The 13,839-nt window shown below is 52.7% G+C and overlaps 5 protein-coding genes across 5 annotated transcripts, besides 6 other annotated features; 2 read left to right on the top strand and 3 right to left on the bottom strand.

Moving 5' to 3' along the window:
- Positions 1–69: 69 nt before the first annotated feature.
- On the bottom strand, positions 70–2,613 carry luA (3-isopropylmalate dehydratase LEU1; the record flags this gene model as incomplete). Its single annotated transcript, XM_001275416.1, has 4 exons — positions 70–2,205; positions 2,264–2,338; positions 2,423–2,454; positions 2,514–2,613. The coding sequence occupies 4 exons, from the start codon at positions 2,611–2,613 to the stop codon at positions 70–72; spliced, it is 2,343 nt and encodes a 780-aa protein (XP_001275417.1).
- An 882-nt stretch (positions 2,614–3,495) lies between these two features.
- Positions 3,496–4,650, bottom strand: ACLA_070220 (aldo/keto reductase; the record flags this gene model as incomplete). Its single annotated transcript, XM_001275415.1, has 1 exon — positions 3,496–4,650. The coding sequence occupies one exon, from the start codon at positions 4,648–4,650 to the stop codon at positions 3,496–3,498; it is 1,155 nt and encodes a 384-aa protein (XP_001275416.1).
- Positions 4,651–5,343: 693 nt separating this feature from the next.
- Positions 5,344–5,368: a microsatellite.
- Positions 5,369–5,425: 57 nt separating this feature from the next.
- Positions 5,426–7,011, bottom strand: ACLA_070210 (UDP-N-acetylglucosamine--dolichyl-phosphate N-acetylglucosaminephosphotransferase; the record flags this gene model as incomplete). The annotated part of the gene is made up of 3 exons (XM_001275414.1): positions 5,426–6,406; positions 6,466–6,646; positions 6,764–7,011. The coding sequence occupies 3 exons, from the start codon at positions 7,009–7,011 to the stop codon at positions 5,426–5,428; spliced, it is 1,410 nt and encodes a 469-aa protein (XP_001275415.1).
- A 457-nt stretch (positions 7,012–7,468) lies between these two features.
- Positions 7,469–8,707, top strand: ACLA_070200 (putative nuclear pore protein (SEH1); the record flags this gene model as incomplete). The annotated part of the gene is made up of 3 exons (XM_001275413.1): positions 7,469–7,654; positions 7,709–8,546; positions 8,601–8,707. 3 exons carry the CDS (start codon positions 7,469–7,471, stop codon positions 8,705–8,707), a joined length of 1,131 nt encoding a protein of 376 aa, XP_001275414.1.
- Positions 8,708–9,253: 546 nt separating this feature from the next.
- Positions 9,254–10,738, top strand: ACLA_070190 (putative proline permease; the record flags this gene model as incomplete). Its single annotated transcript, XM_001275412.1, has 1 exon — positions 9,254–10,738. One exon carries the CDS (start codon positions 9,254–9,256, stop codon positions 10,736–10,738), a length of 1,485 nt encoding a protein of 494 aa, XP_001275413.1.
- An 862-nt stretch (positions 10,739–11,600) lies between these two features.
- Positions 11,601–11,630: a microsatellite.
- Positions 11,602–11,630: a microsatellite.
- A 1,443-nt stretch (positions 11,631–13,073) lies between these two features.
- Positions 13,074–13,098: a microsatellite.
- A 331-nt stretch (positions 13,099–13,429) lies between these two features.
- Positions 13,430–13,457: a microsatellite.
- Positions 13,431–13,457: a microsatellite.
- Positions 13,458–13,839: the final 382 nt, after the last annotated feature.

The following is a 13,839-nucleotide window of genomic DNA, read 5'->3' as shown; positions in this document are numbered from 1 at the left end:
TTATAAGTTTGTCAAGTCACCAGAGCTTTTGAAAAAGGGTTAAAATAGGATTTTTTTGTTTTTTTTTTTTTACCACTCCAGAGGCTCGGTCTTGACGTCGCCCCGGTTGGTCTTGGGCACCGGAACGGCCTGGATCATGGTGGCGCCGCGGGCTCCACGCTTGAGGAAGCCGCTACCGTCGAGCCAGGGGGTCTCGAGGGTACGCTTGGACTCGAAGGAGCGGATCTTGTCCTCCATCTGCAGGGTGAGGCCGATGTCGTCGAGGCCGTTGACAAGGCAGTGCTTGCGGAAGCCGTCGACTTCGAAGGCGGCGAGCTGGGCGCCGGCGGCGTCGCGGATGACCTGGTTGACGAGGTCGATTTCGAGCTCGCGGCCGGCGCGGGCCTCGGCGGCGATGGCCTGCAGGGCGGCCTCGTCGGAGACGACGACGGGGAGCATGCCGTTCTTGAAGGTGTTGTTGAAGAAGATGTCGGCGAAGGAGGGGGCGATGATGCACTTGATACCGAAGTCGAGGAGGGCCCAGGGGGCGTGCTCGCGGGAGCTACCGCAGCCGAAGTTGGGGCCCGTCACGACGAGGACCTTGGCCGCGCGGTAGGGCTCCTGGTTGAGGACGAAGTCCGGGTTCTCGGCGCCGGTGGCGGGGTTGTAGCGCAGCTCGTAGAAGAGCGCGCTGCCCAGGCCCGTGCGCTTGATGGTCTTAAGGAACTGCTTGGGGATGATGGCGTCGGTGTCGACGTTGGACCGGTCCATAGGCGCCGCGATGCCCTTGAGCGTGGTGAACTTGGGGAGACCCGCGCTGGCGCCGGAAGCCGTCGCCGCGGAGGTGTTGGCGTGGGGCTCGTTGCCGCCGGGCATGTCCATGATGCGGTCGAACTCGTCCTCAGTCGTGGGCTCCTCGTGGTGCTGCTCCTCCTGCTGCTGGGAGATGTTGACGTGTGGTTGCACCTTGCCCAGCACGGGGCTGGTGGAGACGTGCTCTCGTACGTCGGCGAGCTTGCCCACGATGGCGGCCGCGGCGGCCATGGCGGGGGACATCAGGTGGGTGCGGCCACCGGCACCCTGGCGGCCCTCGAAGTTGCGGTTCGAGGTACTGGCGCAGCGCTCCTGGGGGGAGAGGATGTCCGGGTTCATGCCCAGGCACATGGAGCAGCCGGCCTCACGCCACTCGAAGCCGGCGTCGGCGAAGATGCGGTCGAGACCCTCGGCCTCGGCCTGCTGCTTCACGAGACCGGATCCGGGGACGACCATGGCGCGCTTGATGTTGGCGGCGATCTTCTTGCCGCGCACGACCTTGGCGGCGGCGCGCAGATCCTCAATCCGCGCGTTGGTGCAGGATCCAATGAATACCTTGTCCACGGCGATCTCCTGCATCGGGGTGCCGGATTGCAGACCCATGTACTCGAGGGCACGCTTGCAGGCAAGCTTGCGGTTCTCATCCTCAAAATCGTCGGGGCTGGGCACGACGCCGGTGATGGGGATCACGTCCTGGGGCGAGGTACCCCACGAGATGGTGGGGATGATGTCCTTGCCGTTCAGCAGGACGGTGTTGTCATAGACGGCATCCTCATCGGAGGCCAGGCTGGACCAGAAAGCAACCGCCTTCTTCCATTCGGGGCTGTCGTACTTGGGGGCCAGCGGCCGGCCCTTGAGGTATTCGAATGTGACCTCATCGGGGGCGATCATGCCCGCGCGCGCACCAGCCTCGATGGACATGTTGCACATGGACATGCGCGCCTCCATGCTGAGGCCGCGGATGACGGAACCGCAGAACTCGATCACCGTACCGTTACCACCGGCGGTACCGATGACTCCGATAATGTGTAGGATCACATCCTTGCTGGTCACGCCGGGGGGGAGCTCGCCATCGACCTGGATGCGCATGTTCTTGCTCCGGCGGGTGAGGAGGGTCTGGGTGGCGAGGACGTGCTCGACCTCGCTGGTGCCGATACCGAAAGCGAGGGCACCGAACGCGCCGTGTGTCGAGGTGTGGCTGTCACCGCAGACGACGGTGGTGCCGGGGAGAGTGAAACCCTGCTCAGGACCGATGATGTGGACGATACCCTGACGCTTATCTCCCATGCCGAAATATGTGAGGCCGAAGTCCTTGACGTTCTCTTCGAGGGTGGTACATTGCAGACGGGAGTCGTTCTCTTCGATGAACTCTTCGACGTTCTTGAAGTTTTTCCGCGAGGAGGTGGGGATGTTCTGTTGGAGACGACAGTTAGTTCAGTCTTGTCGATCGAAGGCAAGAGAGAGAACGTACGTGATCAACTGTGACGAGAGTGCAGTCCGGCCGGCGGACCTTGCGGCCAGCATTCTTGAGACCTTCGAATGCTTGCTATAGAGAGCTGTTAGACCATCGCCTATTCTGTACACCAGAGAGCAATTATAGTATGACGATGGGGGGCGCATTGCGACTTACTGGAGAAGTCACCTCATGGACGAGGTGTCTGTCTACCGAGCTTGTTAGCGGTCTTGAACTTCACTCCGTTACGGTCTGCGAGATGGCATACCGATATAGATGAGAAGAGTGCCATCCTCCTGCTCATTGACAATATGATGGTCCAAGACCTTGTCATACAGGGTCTTGGGCTTCTTGTCTGCGCCAGGCATGAGGGGCAAAAGGGAAAAAAAAGACGGAACGTGGGGAAGAACAGGTATACACAACAAAGCGATGCAAGGCGTCGTCTGCTTCAGCTAGAGGGGATACGAGCAAGTTGAATAGTTCCCGAAGCTGTCAGCTCTTGTGAATAATATGACACAGATTGATGATGTCTTGTTGAGCGAGCAGATGCCAACATTTTTAACCGCAGTCGAGGCCGCGATGTCGCTCGGCGTCTACGAGGGGCAGGTCCGACTTCGGCCAGGTCAGCACCGAATATACCCGCGCTGATTGGTCGGTAGGTGTGCCGGTACCGGCGCGGAAGATCGATCGCTTAGCGTCGGCATGTTGGGCCGATGCATAGTTGAGTCAGCAGCTATCTGGATAATCTGGTAGAGCCTGAGTACTACTAGAGAGAGAGCAGCAGCCCAGCAGGTAGTCGAGACGGTGAAAGAGTCATCGCGATCAGTCTCTATGGTCTACTATCGTTATCGATGGAGATGGCCCTACATGACAGTTGACTCATCCAAAACACTTAGGTTCTGACGCTTCAAAGGTAACTATGGAGTAATTGAATAATAGAGCAGCAAATGCTCAGACAAAGAGACGGCGCTACTCGGACTCCGATGGGATGTTTTTACAGCACATATAATTGGTTCCACACCAACGGTCTACTTATGCATGTCTCGTGTCTACACCAACTGTGTGCATACTGAAGGAGTCAAGATCATCGTTGAAATTGATCCAGATATACTTTGTACTTACTCTACAGCACTACTCCACTATACGTACTCCGAACTACTGCATCCCAGAGAGATAAAAACAAAGTCATATGCATATATATTTAAGTCAACATCATACTATACGTCGAATAATAATGATCAATCGATCGATCAAGCCAACCCGATGGGTTTCGGTTCCGTGACAAAGGCCAATGGAGCACTCGCAGCCAACAGCCCCGTTGCTTGGCCCGTCACATTCGGATCGGGCCCAAAGATGTTACCCGGGAAGCCGATATCGAAGGGCTTGACGCTCTCGAGATACTCGACTTGCTCGGGCGTCAACTTGATGCTCAGCGCCTGAATATTGTCGTGCAGGTGTTCAACCTTCCGTCCCCCGACGAGCGGGAACACATTGGACACCTTGGCCCGGACATATGCCAGCGCAATGGCCGTCACGGACTCGATGCCATGCTCCGCCGCCACCTTGGCAAGCGCCTCGCTCATCCGGGCCTCCTCCTCGGTCTGTTCCTTCACGGGGTCCAGGCTGCGCAGTTGCTCGCCCTTCTTCTTTCGCTCCTCCAGCGCCTTCTTCGTCTGGAACTTGCCGCTGCCCAACACGTCCCATGGGGCCAACGCCATCCCAAAGTGTCGCGCCATGGGGATGATGTCGCGCTCAAAGTCCCGGAGCATCACGTTCCAGCGTCCCTGGTAGATGCTGAAGGGAGTCTTGCCGTGCGCGCGGGCGTACGTGTTGGCCGCGCTGACCACCCAGGCCGGCGCGTCCGAGATCCCCAGGTACATGACCTTGCCCTGTTCGACGAGCATGTGCATGCTGTCCATGACCTCTTCAATGGAGGTGGTGTAGTCCCACCAGTGCAGGTACAGGATATCGATGTAGTCGGTCTGCAGCTTCTGGAGCGAGTCGCGCACGCTTATGTTCAGATTGCGTCGATGGTTACCGCAGCAATTGGGCGCATTGCCCTTGCCCACGGCGTGGGACCGGTAGTCGGTCGTGAACTTGGTGGCGATGACCATCCGGTCGCGGTTTTGGCGGGCTGCCATCCACTCGCCGATCCAGGTCTCGGACTGCTCGTCTTGGTAGTTGTTGGCGGTGTCGATGAAGTTGCCGCCGGCCTCGACGAAGGCGTCAAGCAGCTTGAAAGAGGACTCCTTGTCCATCGACCCCAAGATGTACGACCAGGAGTCGCCGATCGACATGGCTCCGAGTTGCAGGGGGGACACCCGGATACCCGCAGTCGAGGAGAGAATGCGGTACCGTCCGAGCTCGGTGGAAGGCTCTGGTGCGGGTCGGAAGATTTCAGCCATGGTGAGTGGTGTCAAGAGATGTTATCAAGTGCAGGATTGTTGTGTAAGATAGATTGGAAGGTATTCTGTGTGCTGTAGAGAAAGACAACAATATCTCAACGGTCGTAGATGGAGACCTTTATACTCGAGCGAGATCATGGCCAGCCATTGTCCTCCCCCAGATCATTCATCCGCCGTAAAGCATACCTACTATCTCCGAACTCATGAGTTTCCTCCAGTGGCGAAGTAACTCCATGGTGATCTAAATGCGAGCGGCTGACAGCGGCGGCGGAGATACACACAATTATGGGTAGGCACTAGGCAGCTGGACTGCTGGAGCTTTACCAAGTATAATAATAATACGAAGACAAGAGCCTATTTGCCTTGGCTGACCGGGGGAGTTCTGGACTTTAGTTTTGGAGTTAAGATGATGAATTCTCGCGTGGAGACTAGATAGAATTTAGGACGCGGAGTTAAGCGGGATCGATGATCGACTATAGAGAGTCTAGAGGCTGATCTCCGAAGGTTATTATTCTGCTTACATAGCTACAAACTTACAATTCTTGCTGACGCCCGGAGATTATTATTATTGCAGTCACTGTCAGCATTATTATTATATAGTCTAAGGAATTAAAAGAGCTCCGGCCTGATGGATCAGCCGATCTCAAACTTCGCTTTTGCATACAAACTAGGTACAAGATGGCGTTGTGGATTAAAAAAAAGAAAAAAAAAAGAAAAACAATGGAACGCATATTTAGTATACATCTCTATAGTCTATCCTAATTGAAAGTCCATGCTAAACTCCCGGCCCAAATGCCCGATTATCCTGCTGGAACACCAACAATGCCAGACGATGGCGTACAAGCAAGCCAAGGATACCACAGGCGGTTTGAAGAAGCACCATATGCCACGCAAGGCAATCCTCCCGCATCGGACCCATCCAGACCAGCCACAGATTCAAGACCGTCAGGTTAGTCGACTCGACGATCTCACCATCCGCATTCTTGACGAGGCGAATCAGTCGTAGCCGGTGCAAGATCTCCAGGCCAGTAGCCACAAGAGGAGACGGTGGCACGGTCCACTCTGTCACCGACGCATCCAGCATCCCGCTCATCGCGTTGAATTTGGGCAATCGGTGACGAGGACAGGGGATAATCTTGAACAGCTGCGGGGTCGAATACAGGAAATTGAAGATCTGCGGGATGAACAGAAGAAGGAGCGTTTTGCTGAAGTGGCCGAGAATCCCCACCACGGCGAAAACCATCCCCGCAAAGTAGCAGTAGGTGTCGCCGACGAACACCCTGGAAGGGTACCAGTTGTGGCATAGCAAGGCGAAAGAGACACCGACAAAGGGGAGGAGAAAGTACAAGGAAAAGAGATGCGAGTCGGTGGCAGGATGCGGGAATGGGGTAGTAGGTGCGACATACAGCAGGTCATTGGCAATCAACAGGACAGCGATCACGAGAGACTGTGCGACCTCCACGCCATTGATCCCCGCCAGCATGTTGATGGAATTAGGGCAGAAGATGGCAATGGCCGCCATATACACGTAGTATAGCCATCCCAGGTCCATAAAGGAGCCCAGGTAGGGCTGCAGCGGTACCGGAACGACCACGTGCGTCACACCAAAGTCCACAAAATACACAATGAGCATAGGGATGCTCCCAAATGCCGGGATCAGCACTTTATGTCTCCAACGGATATCAAGTAGATCATCGCCGATACCCAGTATGACGATGCATTGCAACGACAGAAGGCCAGAGAGATAGGAGGCGAGCTGCAGCGACGTGTCAGTCCTTACATGAACCTGATATGGGAGGAAATATTGGAATGAACCTTGGAATGCGGGAACCGATGTAAAAAACGGCCATTCTCGACATGGTCAATCTCAAGAACTACATCTCGATTTCCACCACCCGAGGTGGCTGCCACAATGTCCTTGTAAAAGGCAAAGGGTATGAAGAAGATGAGCGCCAGGAGGTATACCACGGCACAAACCGCCCCCATTGTCTCTGGTCTGGTACATGACAGTCAGCAATGGCAAATTTCTCGCGTTCTGAGGATGCCTTTTCAATGACAAATACCGAGCAACGACAAACTAATGAAGAGGAGAAACAACGAGGCGTCCACATACATCTCAGGTCTCCTTGGCTTGGCCATATCTTTGCCTTTCAAGCCCGCCTTGAGAAATACAGGTCCCAGCCATCGGATCAGACTGAATGTCACCACAAAGGCAACAGCACTAAACGCAATGGATGCGATCAAGGGCGCGCCGTCGCCTTGGAGAGAATTGACAATGACACCGAGGCCTGCTCCCGCCAGGATCAAGAGGCGCCATGTCTCCCGGCGGGAGAGAGAGCTTGAAGATGCAGCGTTCGTCATCCTTAAAGCAAGTCCTGCATATCTGCCTTGAGCTCTGTCTAAGTACGAGCTTCAAATAGCAACCATAAAGATTCCTGGGATATCCTGGGGCAGTTCCACCCCGAGCAGTGGAATGCAATCTGGCTTCAACCTTCTCTACTCCGATGTTCATTCTGCCGACCATTCGTTGACCGCTAAATCGGCGGTCAACAGCTTGTCAAGTAGTCCGCATGCGGAATAGCGTCAAGCTCTCCCCCACGGGCTGATTATTGTGGTGTTGATTCACAGCGCTATTATTCCCATCTAATAATGCGCATGCACATCCTTCTTGACTCTCTATATGGATGGTATGCTTGTCTACTGGGACCCAGTCAGACGCGCTTTCTTAACTCCTGATTGTGTCTCTTCTGTATGATCCCCCAATTAATTAAAATTGGTTACCGGGATCCTGGACAAGGGACACCTTGATCGGCCCGACATGTCTTCTGGGTTCGCCGATTTCGATGCCGGTCATCGTGACTTGGTAACTGTGACCAAATTTAATTTCTATGGCAATCGTATCGTCACTGCTTCTTCGGATCATCGCATGAAGGTTTGGGACCAGAAAGACGGCGAATGGCAGCTGGTGGATACGTGGCGCGCTCATGATGCAGAAATACGCGATGTAAGTTGTTCTTGGAAAACCCAATTGACGCTTCATACTTATTATGCGGAATAGGCTACTTGGAATGGCCCATTCACCGGTCAGCACATTGCCAGCGTAGGGGAAGACATGAAATGCAAGATCTGGCAAGAAGACGTCACTCAACCTCCCAACTCAGGGCGACGTTTCAGGTCCATCTTTCGGATGACGGCTCCGCAACGGCATCCGTTCGTCTCAATAGACTTCCGTAACATCGATCTCGAGTCGTGGCTTGCTGTAATCACCCGGGATGGCTACTTGATGATCATGGAGCCTGTCGGTCCAGACTCTCTCGCGGACTGGCAGCCCCTCGACCAGTTTCGAGTTTGCGCGGCTCCTCAAAGAGGGGAGGAGACAAGCTTCAAAGTGCAGTTCCACCACGATCCCGCGGATATCACCCATCTTGTCAATTCCGGTTGGGACCGCAAAAGTCTTTCCGTTGTTGTGGCAGCAATGGATAGCGTCAAGGTGTATCGTACAGACGCCAACCGTCGCTTTTACCACGCAATCGAGCTGACTGGACATGGCGGGCTTGTCAGAGATATCTCCTGGGCCAACGGCTCTGTTCGCGGCTACGACCTAATTGCAAGTGGCTGCAAGGATGGTTTTGTCCGGGTCTTTGAAGTGTACACATCGAAGTCTGACGGTGGTTCTCAGAATGCCAATGGGAAACACGTTGAGTCGCAATCGCAATCGCCTTCCCTGCGCGCAACTGCGCAGTCTGGGATCGGATCGGCTCTGGCACATCGCACACCTGAGTCGGTAACAAATCGGCCAGCGAATGGTGATTCGAACTTCAAGCATTCTTTTAAGCAGGTCGCTTGTCTCGACAGCCAGCATCTTGATGTATGGCAGGTAGAATTTTCATACGCAGGTGAATATCCGAAAACCTACATTGACCTCCAATTTTATCTAATATAGTGCTCAGGGGATTGTCTCATCTCATCGGGTGACGACGGTGCTGTGCGCTTCTGGAAGAAATCCTTGTCGGGGAAGTGGCTCGAATACGCCGAAACCAATATGGCCGATCAATGAGATTCCACCGTTTCTAATTCTTCAAGTTCTTTAACAATGCACCCTTTGATCCCTTTTTAGCCGATCCTTTCAGCAGGGAAGTGAGTTGGGGGTTATTGAATTCGCGTCCTTGGTGTTGTGGTATCACCAGGAGCCTGCTGCTACTCCATCCTCATCCCTGTTTTTGTGTGTTAGATTATGATACCCTTTCATCTTTTCTTGGCAATTAAGCCCTATCTTTAATCTTTATCTCTTCTGAGTGACTGATATGATCAGAATCTGCTTCCGGCATTAAGGTCAAGGACATGCTGCATCTGAGTTTTTCACACCCAGGCCATCTGCTCCTTCCAATTCTCAAATAACACGGACTCTGGGTTCGGTGTGGCGATCGCATGCGAGGCAGTTACAGCCATCTTGCCCTATTCACCCTATTTCGTCCGATCTCTATCTTCCTTCGTCTTTTCCGTCTTATCAATTCTCTCCTACAGCTTGTCCCTAGGTGCCTTACATCCTTACAGACAGAATGATCCCCGAGTCTCTCCTTCATTATTCTTAAAAGACATCATCATGGCTGTAGGGCCGACTCTCGGGACCGGTCTCTTTATTGGCGCCGGCCAGGCGCTGGCTGTCGGTGGTCCAGCTTCGCTCCTCGTCTCCTATCTATTCTTATCGGCGTTGGTTTATTGTCTTGCTACAGCCGTCGCGGAGATTGCAGCTCATATGCCCCTTCGAGATGGGACTATGTTGACTCATGGCTACCGATACGCATCGACACACTTGGGTTTCTCAATGAGCTACCTTCGTTGGTACTCGTTATCAATGCTGATCCCATTCGAGATCACCAATGCCATCGTCAGCCTTGGTCTGGTCAAGCCTTCTCCCGCAGTCGTTCTTCGCGTTAGCATTCCTGCCGCGATAATTTTCGGTTTCAACATGCTTCCCGAAAGGATGTTTCAACGGTCACAGGCTGCTTTCACCCATTTGAAGTTAATTACAAGCTCAGGGCTTGTCCTTCTGTCCATCGTCTTTGCCATTCCAGGTGTTCCTCATTCTCCCGTGCGTGGATTTCAGTACTGGAACAATCCTGGTCCCATGAATGAGTTCGTCTACAGTGGCCACTTGGGTCGGTTTTTGGGTCTGCTACAGTGCCTGTTGTATAGCACAATTGCCTTCTCCTTCGCTCCGGAACTCATCGTTCAGAGAGCCGAGCAGCTGGACTCAGAAAATCAAGCCAACGTTCTGAGCGTGGCACGAACTGATATGATCCAACTGCTTGCGCTGTACATCCTCAATGCACTGGCCATGGGTGTGATGAGCCCTTCGACTGATCCCTCATTGACCAACCATGGCATTGGAGCGGGGGCTTCTCCCTACCTGGTGGCGATCAAAGCAATTGGGATCCCTGTTCTGCCGGTGGTTGTGACCGTGTTGATCTTTCTCTCATCTGTGGCATCGGGACGCTCGTTTCTTTTCACGTCTTCCCGCTTGCTATGCTCTCTGGCTGAAGCCGGGCATGCCCCGGAATTATTTCAGCGGCGCAATCGGTGGGGCGTGCCTTACATGGCAGTCATTACATCCGCGCTCTTCGCCAATTTTGCGTACCTCTCCGTGATAATATCCAGCTCCGTTGTCTTCAATTCTCTCATGCAGTTCATCACTACTTCGGGGTACATTTCCTGGATCGGCTCGTGCATCGTTTACCTTCACTTTCGTCGACAGACGGAAGGACTGGGCTTCACGTCGGTGCACCGAGCCAGGATTCAGCCGTATGGAGCGTACGTTGCGATTGCCAGCTGTACCGTGCTGCCCGTGGCCAACGCTTTCATCTTAGCGACACCGTCACAGCTCACAGCCAGCAAGTTGGTTCCGCTATACATCGGAATCTCCTCGTTTTTTCTCCTCTATTACGGTCATCACGTGGGCTCTTTCCTTGCTCAGAAAAAGACCAAGGTGAAAGAGTCTGTGGTCGAGGAACCTGGTGACTGGGCCATCGAGCTCTCCCCGCAACCTCCGACGGTGGAACCCGGTACTTGGGCCATGAGTGAGACGTGATGGCCAGCGCAACGCTGTTGGAGTCGTAATCAAACCCGAGGGGGAGGTCGGGGGTCCGGAGTCCAGGTGTAACCGAACTGCCGTGTCTCTACCTGTCATCTGGCGACGTCGAAAAGGGTCGTACTTGCTCGCTAGACTGTTCAGCTGGAATTCTATTCCTATAGTTATGGGACGAATAGAGGCTCTATGAATCTGTTGAGATAATGCTTTTTATACTCAAGGGTAATCCGTCTGCTATAGTACAAGGTTGCCACCAATGGGTTCCTCAATCGGCATGAATGTACGAGGCACAAGGTTGTCTTTGTAAGGAATAAATGAACAACATCATTTACATATACGGCTCCTGTCTGTTTCTCCGGGACCTAGGTAGATCTTATCACTTACTCTATCCAGTCGCAAAATGCTTGGGGGGATCAATGCTACTTGACTGCCTCAGGCAATAACGAATCTCGGATCAACTATTGAGCATGGAGAGTCCTCCTTGACACCATCATCAATGCTATTCTTGATCTTTTCTACTTCTTCTTTTCTCCTACATTTTCTCTCCTTGACAGTGAGCCCGAAAATATTTACAGCGTGGAGGGGAGAGGCAAAAACTTCCGCTGTTGCCATCGACAACTCGCTTTGGGAAGCGTCGGGGCCTAAAGAAAGAGGTTGGGCCATCTTTGTGAGCAACAACAGCAGCAGCAGCACCACGGCAATTCTTCTTTTCCTCTCGAGAGTTATTACTATGGCTTCGACTGCTTTTTCTGTCTTGCAAGTCTCTAGTTTTCTTTGATCTCCTTCTCTGGATTTGTATACTTTCTAACAGGAAGAATCCCCCATCTTTCTCGACTCGGGCCCGGCAAGACCAGACGGCTACTTTTTTTTTTTTTTTTTTTTTTTTTCTTTTCCTCTCTGCTGCCACTGCGGTATTATTCTCCCCTCTTCCAACGCCAATTCAGCCGATATCTATCTCCCAGGTCAAAATCAGATTTATTGTATTATTGAGGCTCCTTGATCTCTATCATTTTCTTCCCTTTGGTCATTCTGAGATGATTCTCTATACCCTCCCCCCCAGAGCATGCTGCTTCGAGAGCGAGATCAGTACCACGCAGGGGGGATTGAGGCTGCATATCTTCTGAGTTGTCCTCGATCCTGAATTCTGAATGAATCCGATCCCGGAGTAATTCCCTCATCCAACCGACTGCCCTCCAGGATGATACTGAGTTGTTCGATATCTGACTGACTTCACAGAGGGTCCAAGAGACCCGCCAAGTTGCGGTTCGATTGACGACTGAAACAGTTCTCTTGCAACGACATTTTTTTGATACTTCTTTTGTCCTTGTCCCATATCCATCTTTCTACTACTAGTTACTAACTACTAGTAACGACTGTCTGCGGTAGTCTGACTGAGAGATTTATTGGCTGGGTTGCCTGACTCGGGGCCAAATGTACAACACGCGGATGAACGCTTCCACCTGACATGATCGGCCATTGCTGTCTGTCTTGCTCCCTTGGCTAATAATCGTCTTCATGGACACTAACCCCAGTCCTCGCTCCTTTCCATCTTTTCTTTTGTATGATTTTCATTCTAAATCTATTCGGAAACAGTCCGCCATTCACATACTTCTTGGAAGAGCAGGAAGGAAATGATGCCTCCTCATTCTTGGGCTGTTGGCCCGCTTTGCTCAGCAAGCTGGGTTTACCTGACTGACCCCGGGGGTTGAAGTCAAACCCCTCTTGACCCTCATCTCTGACTATTGACTACTGACTACTGACTATGGGGATGAGTGCAGTGGAGTCTCGCCTCTCTCATACATCTGTCTACTGACCACCATTGAGATTAATCTACTGAGATGCGCCCTCCTTTCCCTTCCCTCGTTCTCTCTCTCTCTTTTTTTCCGCTTCATGAACCCTGCGTGTCATGTGGATTCCCCGCTATTCCCAAAATGAACCATTCCAATCACCTTTCCTTTTCGGGACTAGCCTCTCCGTGACCTACCGCAAACAGACAAGCGCCAGGATTGACAATTAGATGCCCAACCTCTCAGGCTGCCAGGCATTGAGGCAGCCAAGGCGCTGGTGTAGGGGGCCTGGCTTTTCAGGCCTCCAAACGCAAGCCCTCGAAACGAACCATGTTCGTTTTCGGGATGTCTGAGTCTGATGGCTTGTCTGCACTCGAAACAAAGCTCCTATTCTGGTCTAGGTGTTTTGCTTGCTTTTTGCTTCTCCCGCGTCCTCCCAGTTCCCCTCCTTGGATCTCGTTCTTTGATGGCCAGCCGAGTTGGCATTGGTCCCCGGCCCCCTTCCCATCATCAATCAGTTTTTCTAATTACGATCTTTTGCTCTTGTGTTCTTTTTTTTTTTTTTCTTTTTTTAATTCTTTCCTCCTCTCTAATTCACCTTATCATTATTATCTATATTGGTGGGGGGGGGGGTGGTTTCTCCTTTCTCCTTCTTCATTATCTGGAATGGAGACTCTCAACAAGTCGATCACAAAACTCGTGATCTCGAACCAGATGAGAGCGGGTGGGAAAAGAAAAAAATTCGACGCTTTTCCTCTTTCTGTCGGAAACTCTTGGAACGCCGCTTGAATGGTCCATCCGTGTCTTTAGCCTCTCTCTCTCTCCCTCTCTCACCCTCACACACCCTCACCCTACCACTCTCTCTCCCTCTGGTCGATTCGCTAGGTGCTGCCATTTCATTGATTGCTGCTGCTGCTGCTGCTGCTGCTGCTCTCCCTCCTCCTACTCACTCCTAACCACTTGTGTGTGTCCTCGTCTCGTCTCGTCTCTTCTCCTTCTCCTTCTCTCCCTCTTTTACTCTTTCTCTCTCTCTTCCCTCCTAGCTGCTTCTTTCTCGCTTACCTACCTACCCTTTCACTCTTCATCTCTCATCTCAATCCATCCTTCTTTATTCATTTTCAACTCTCTTCTATCCTTCATTCATCTTTCTTCTTCGTCCTCTTCCACCATTCTCCTGAATCTTTCGTCCCTTTGATCTCAAACTCCCAACGCCATCCGTCGAGTTCTTCTCGTCCTCGATCTTTCTCATCTTTCGCCGTCGCCTCCTTCCTCCATGCGACTCGTGCCTCGCCTGTCTTTGCACCCTCGACGGCT

The sequence above is a fragment of the Aspergillus clavatus genome, genomic scaffold (genome assembly GCF_000002715.2).
Source record: "Aspergillus clavatus NRRL 1 1099423829791 genomic scaffold, whole genome shotgun sequence".
Lineage (NCBI taxonomy): Eukaryota > Fungi > Ascomycota > Eurotiomycetes > Eurotiales > Aspergillaceae > Aspergillus > Aspergillus clavatus.
The sequence above is the reverse complement of the archived record's forward strand: the minus strand, read 5'-3'. Positions and strand labels throughout refer to the sequence as shown.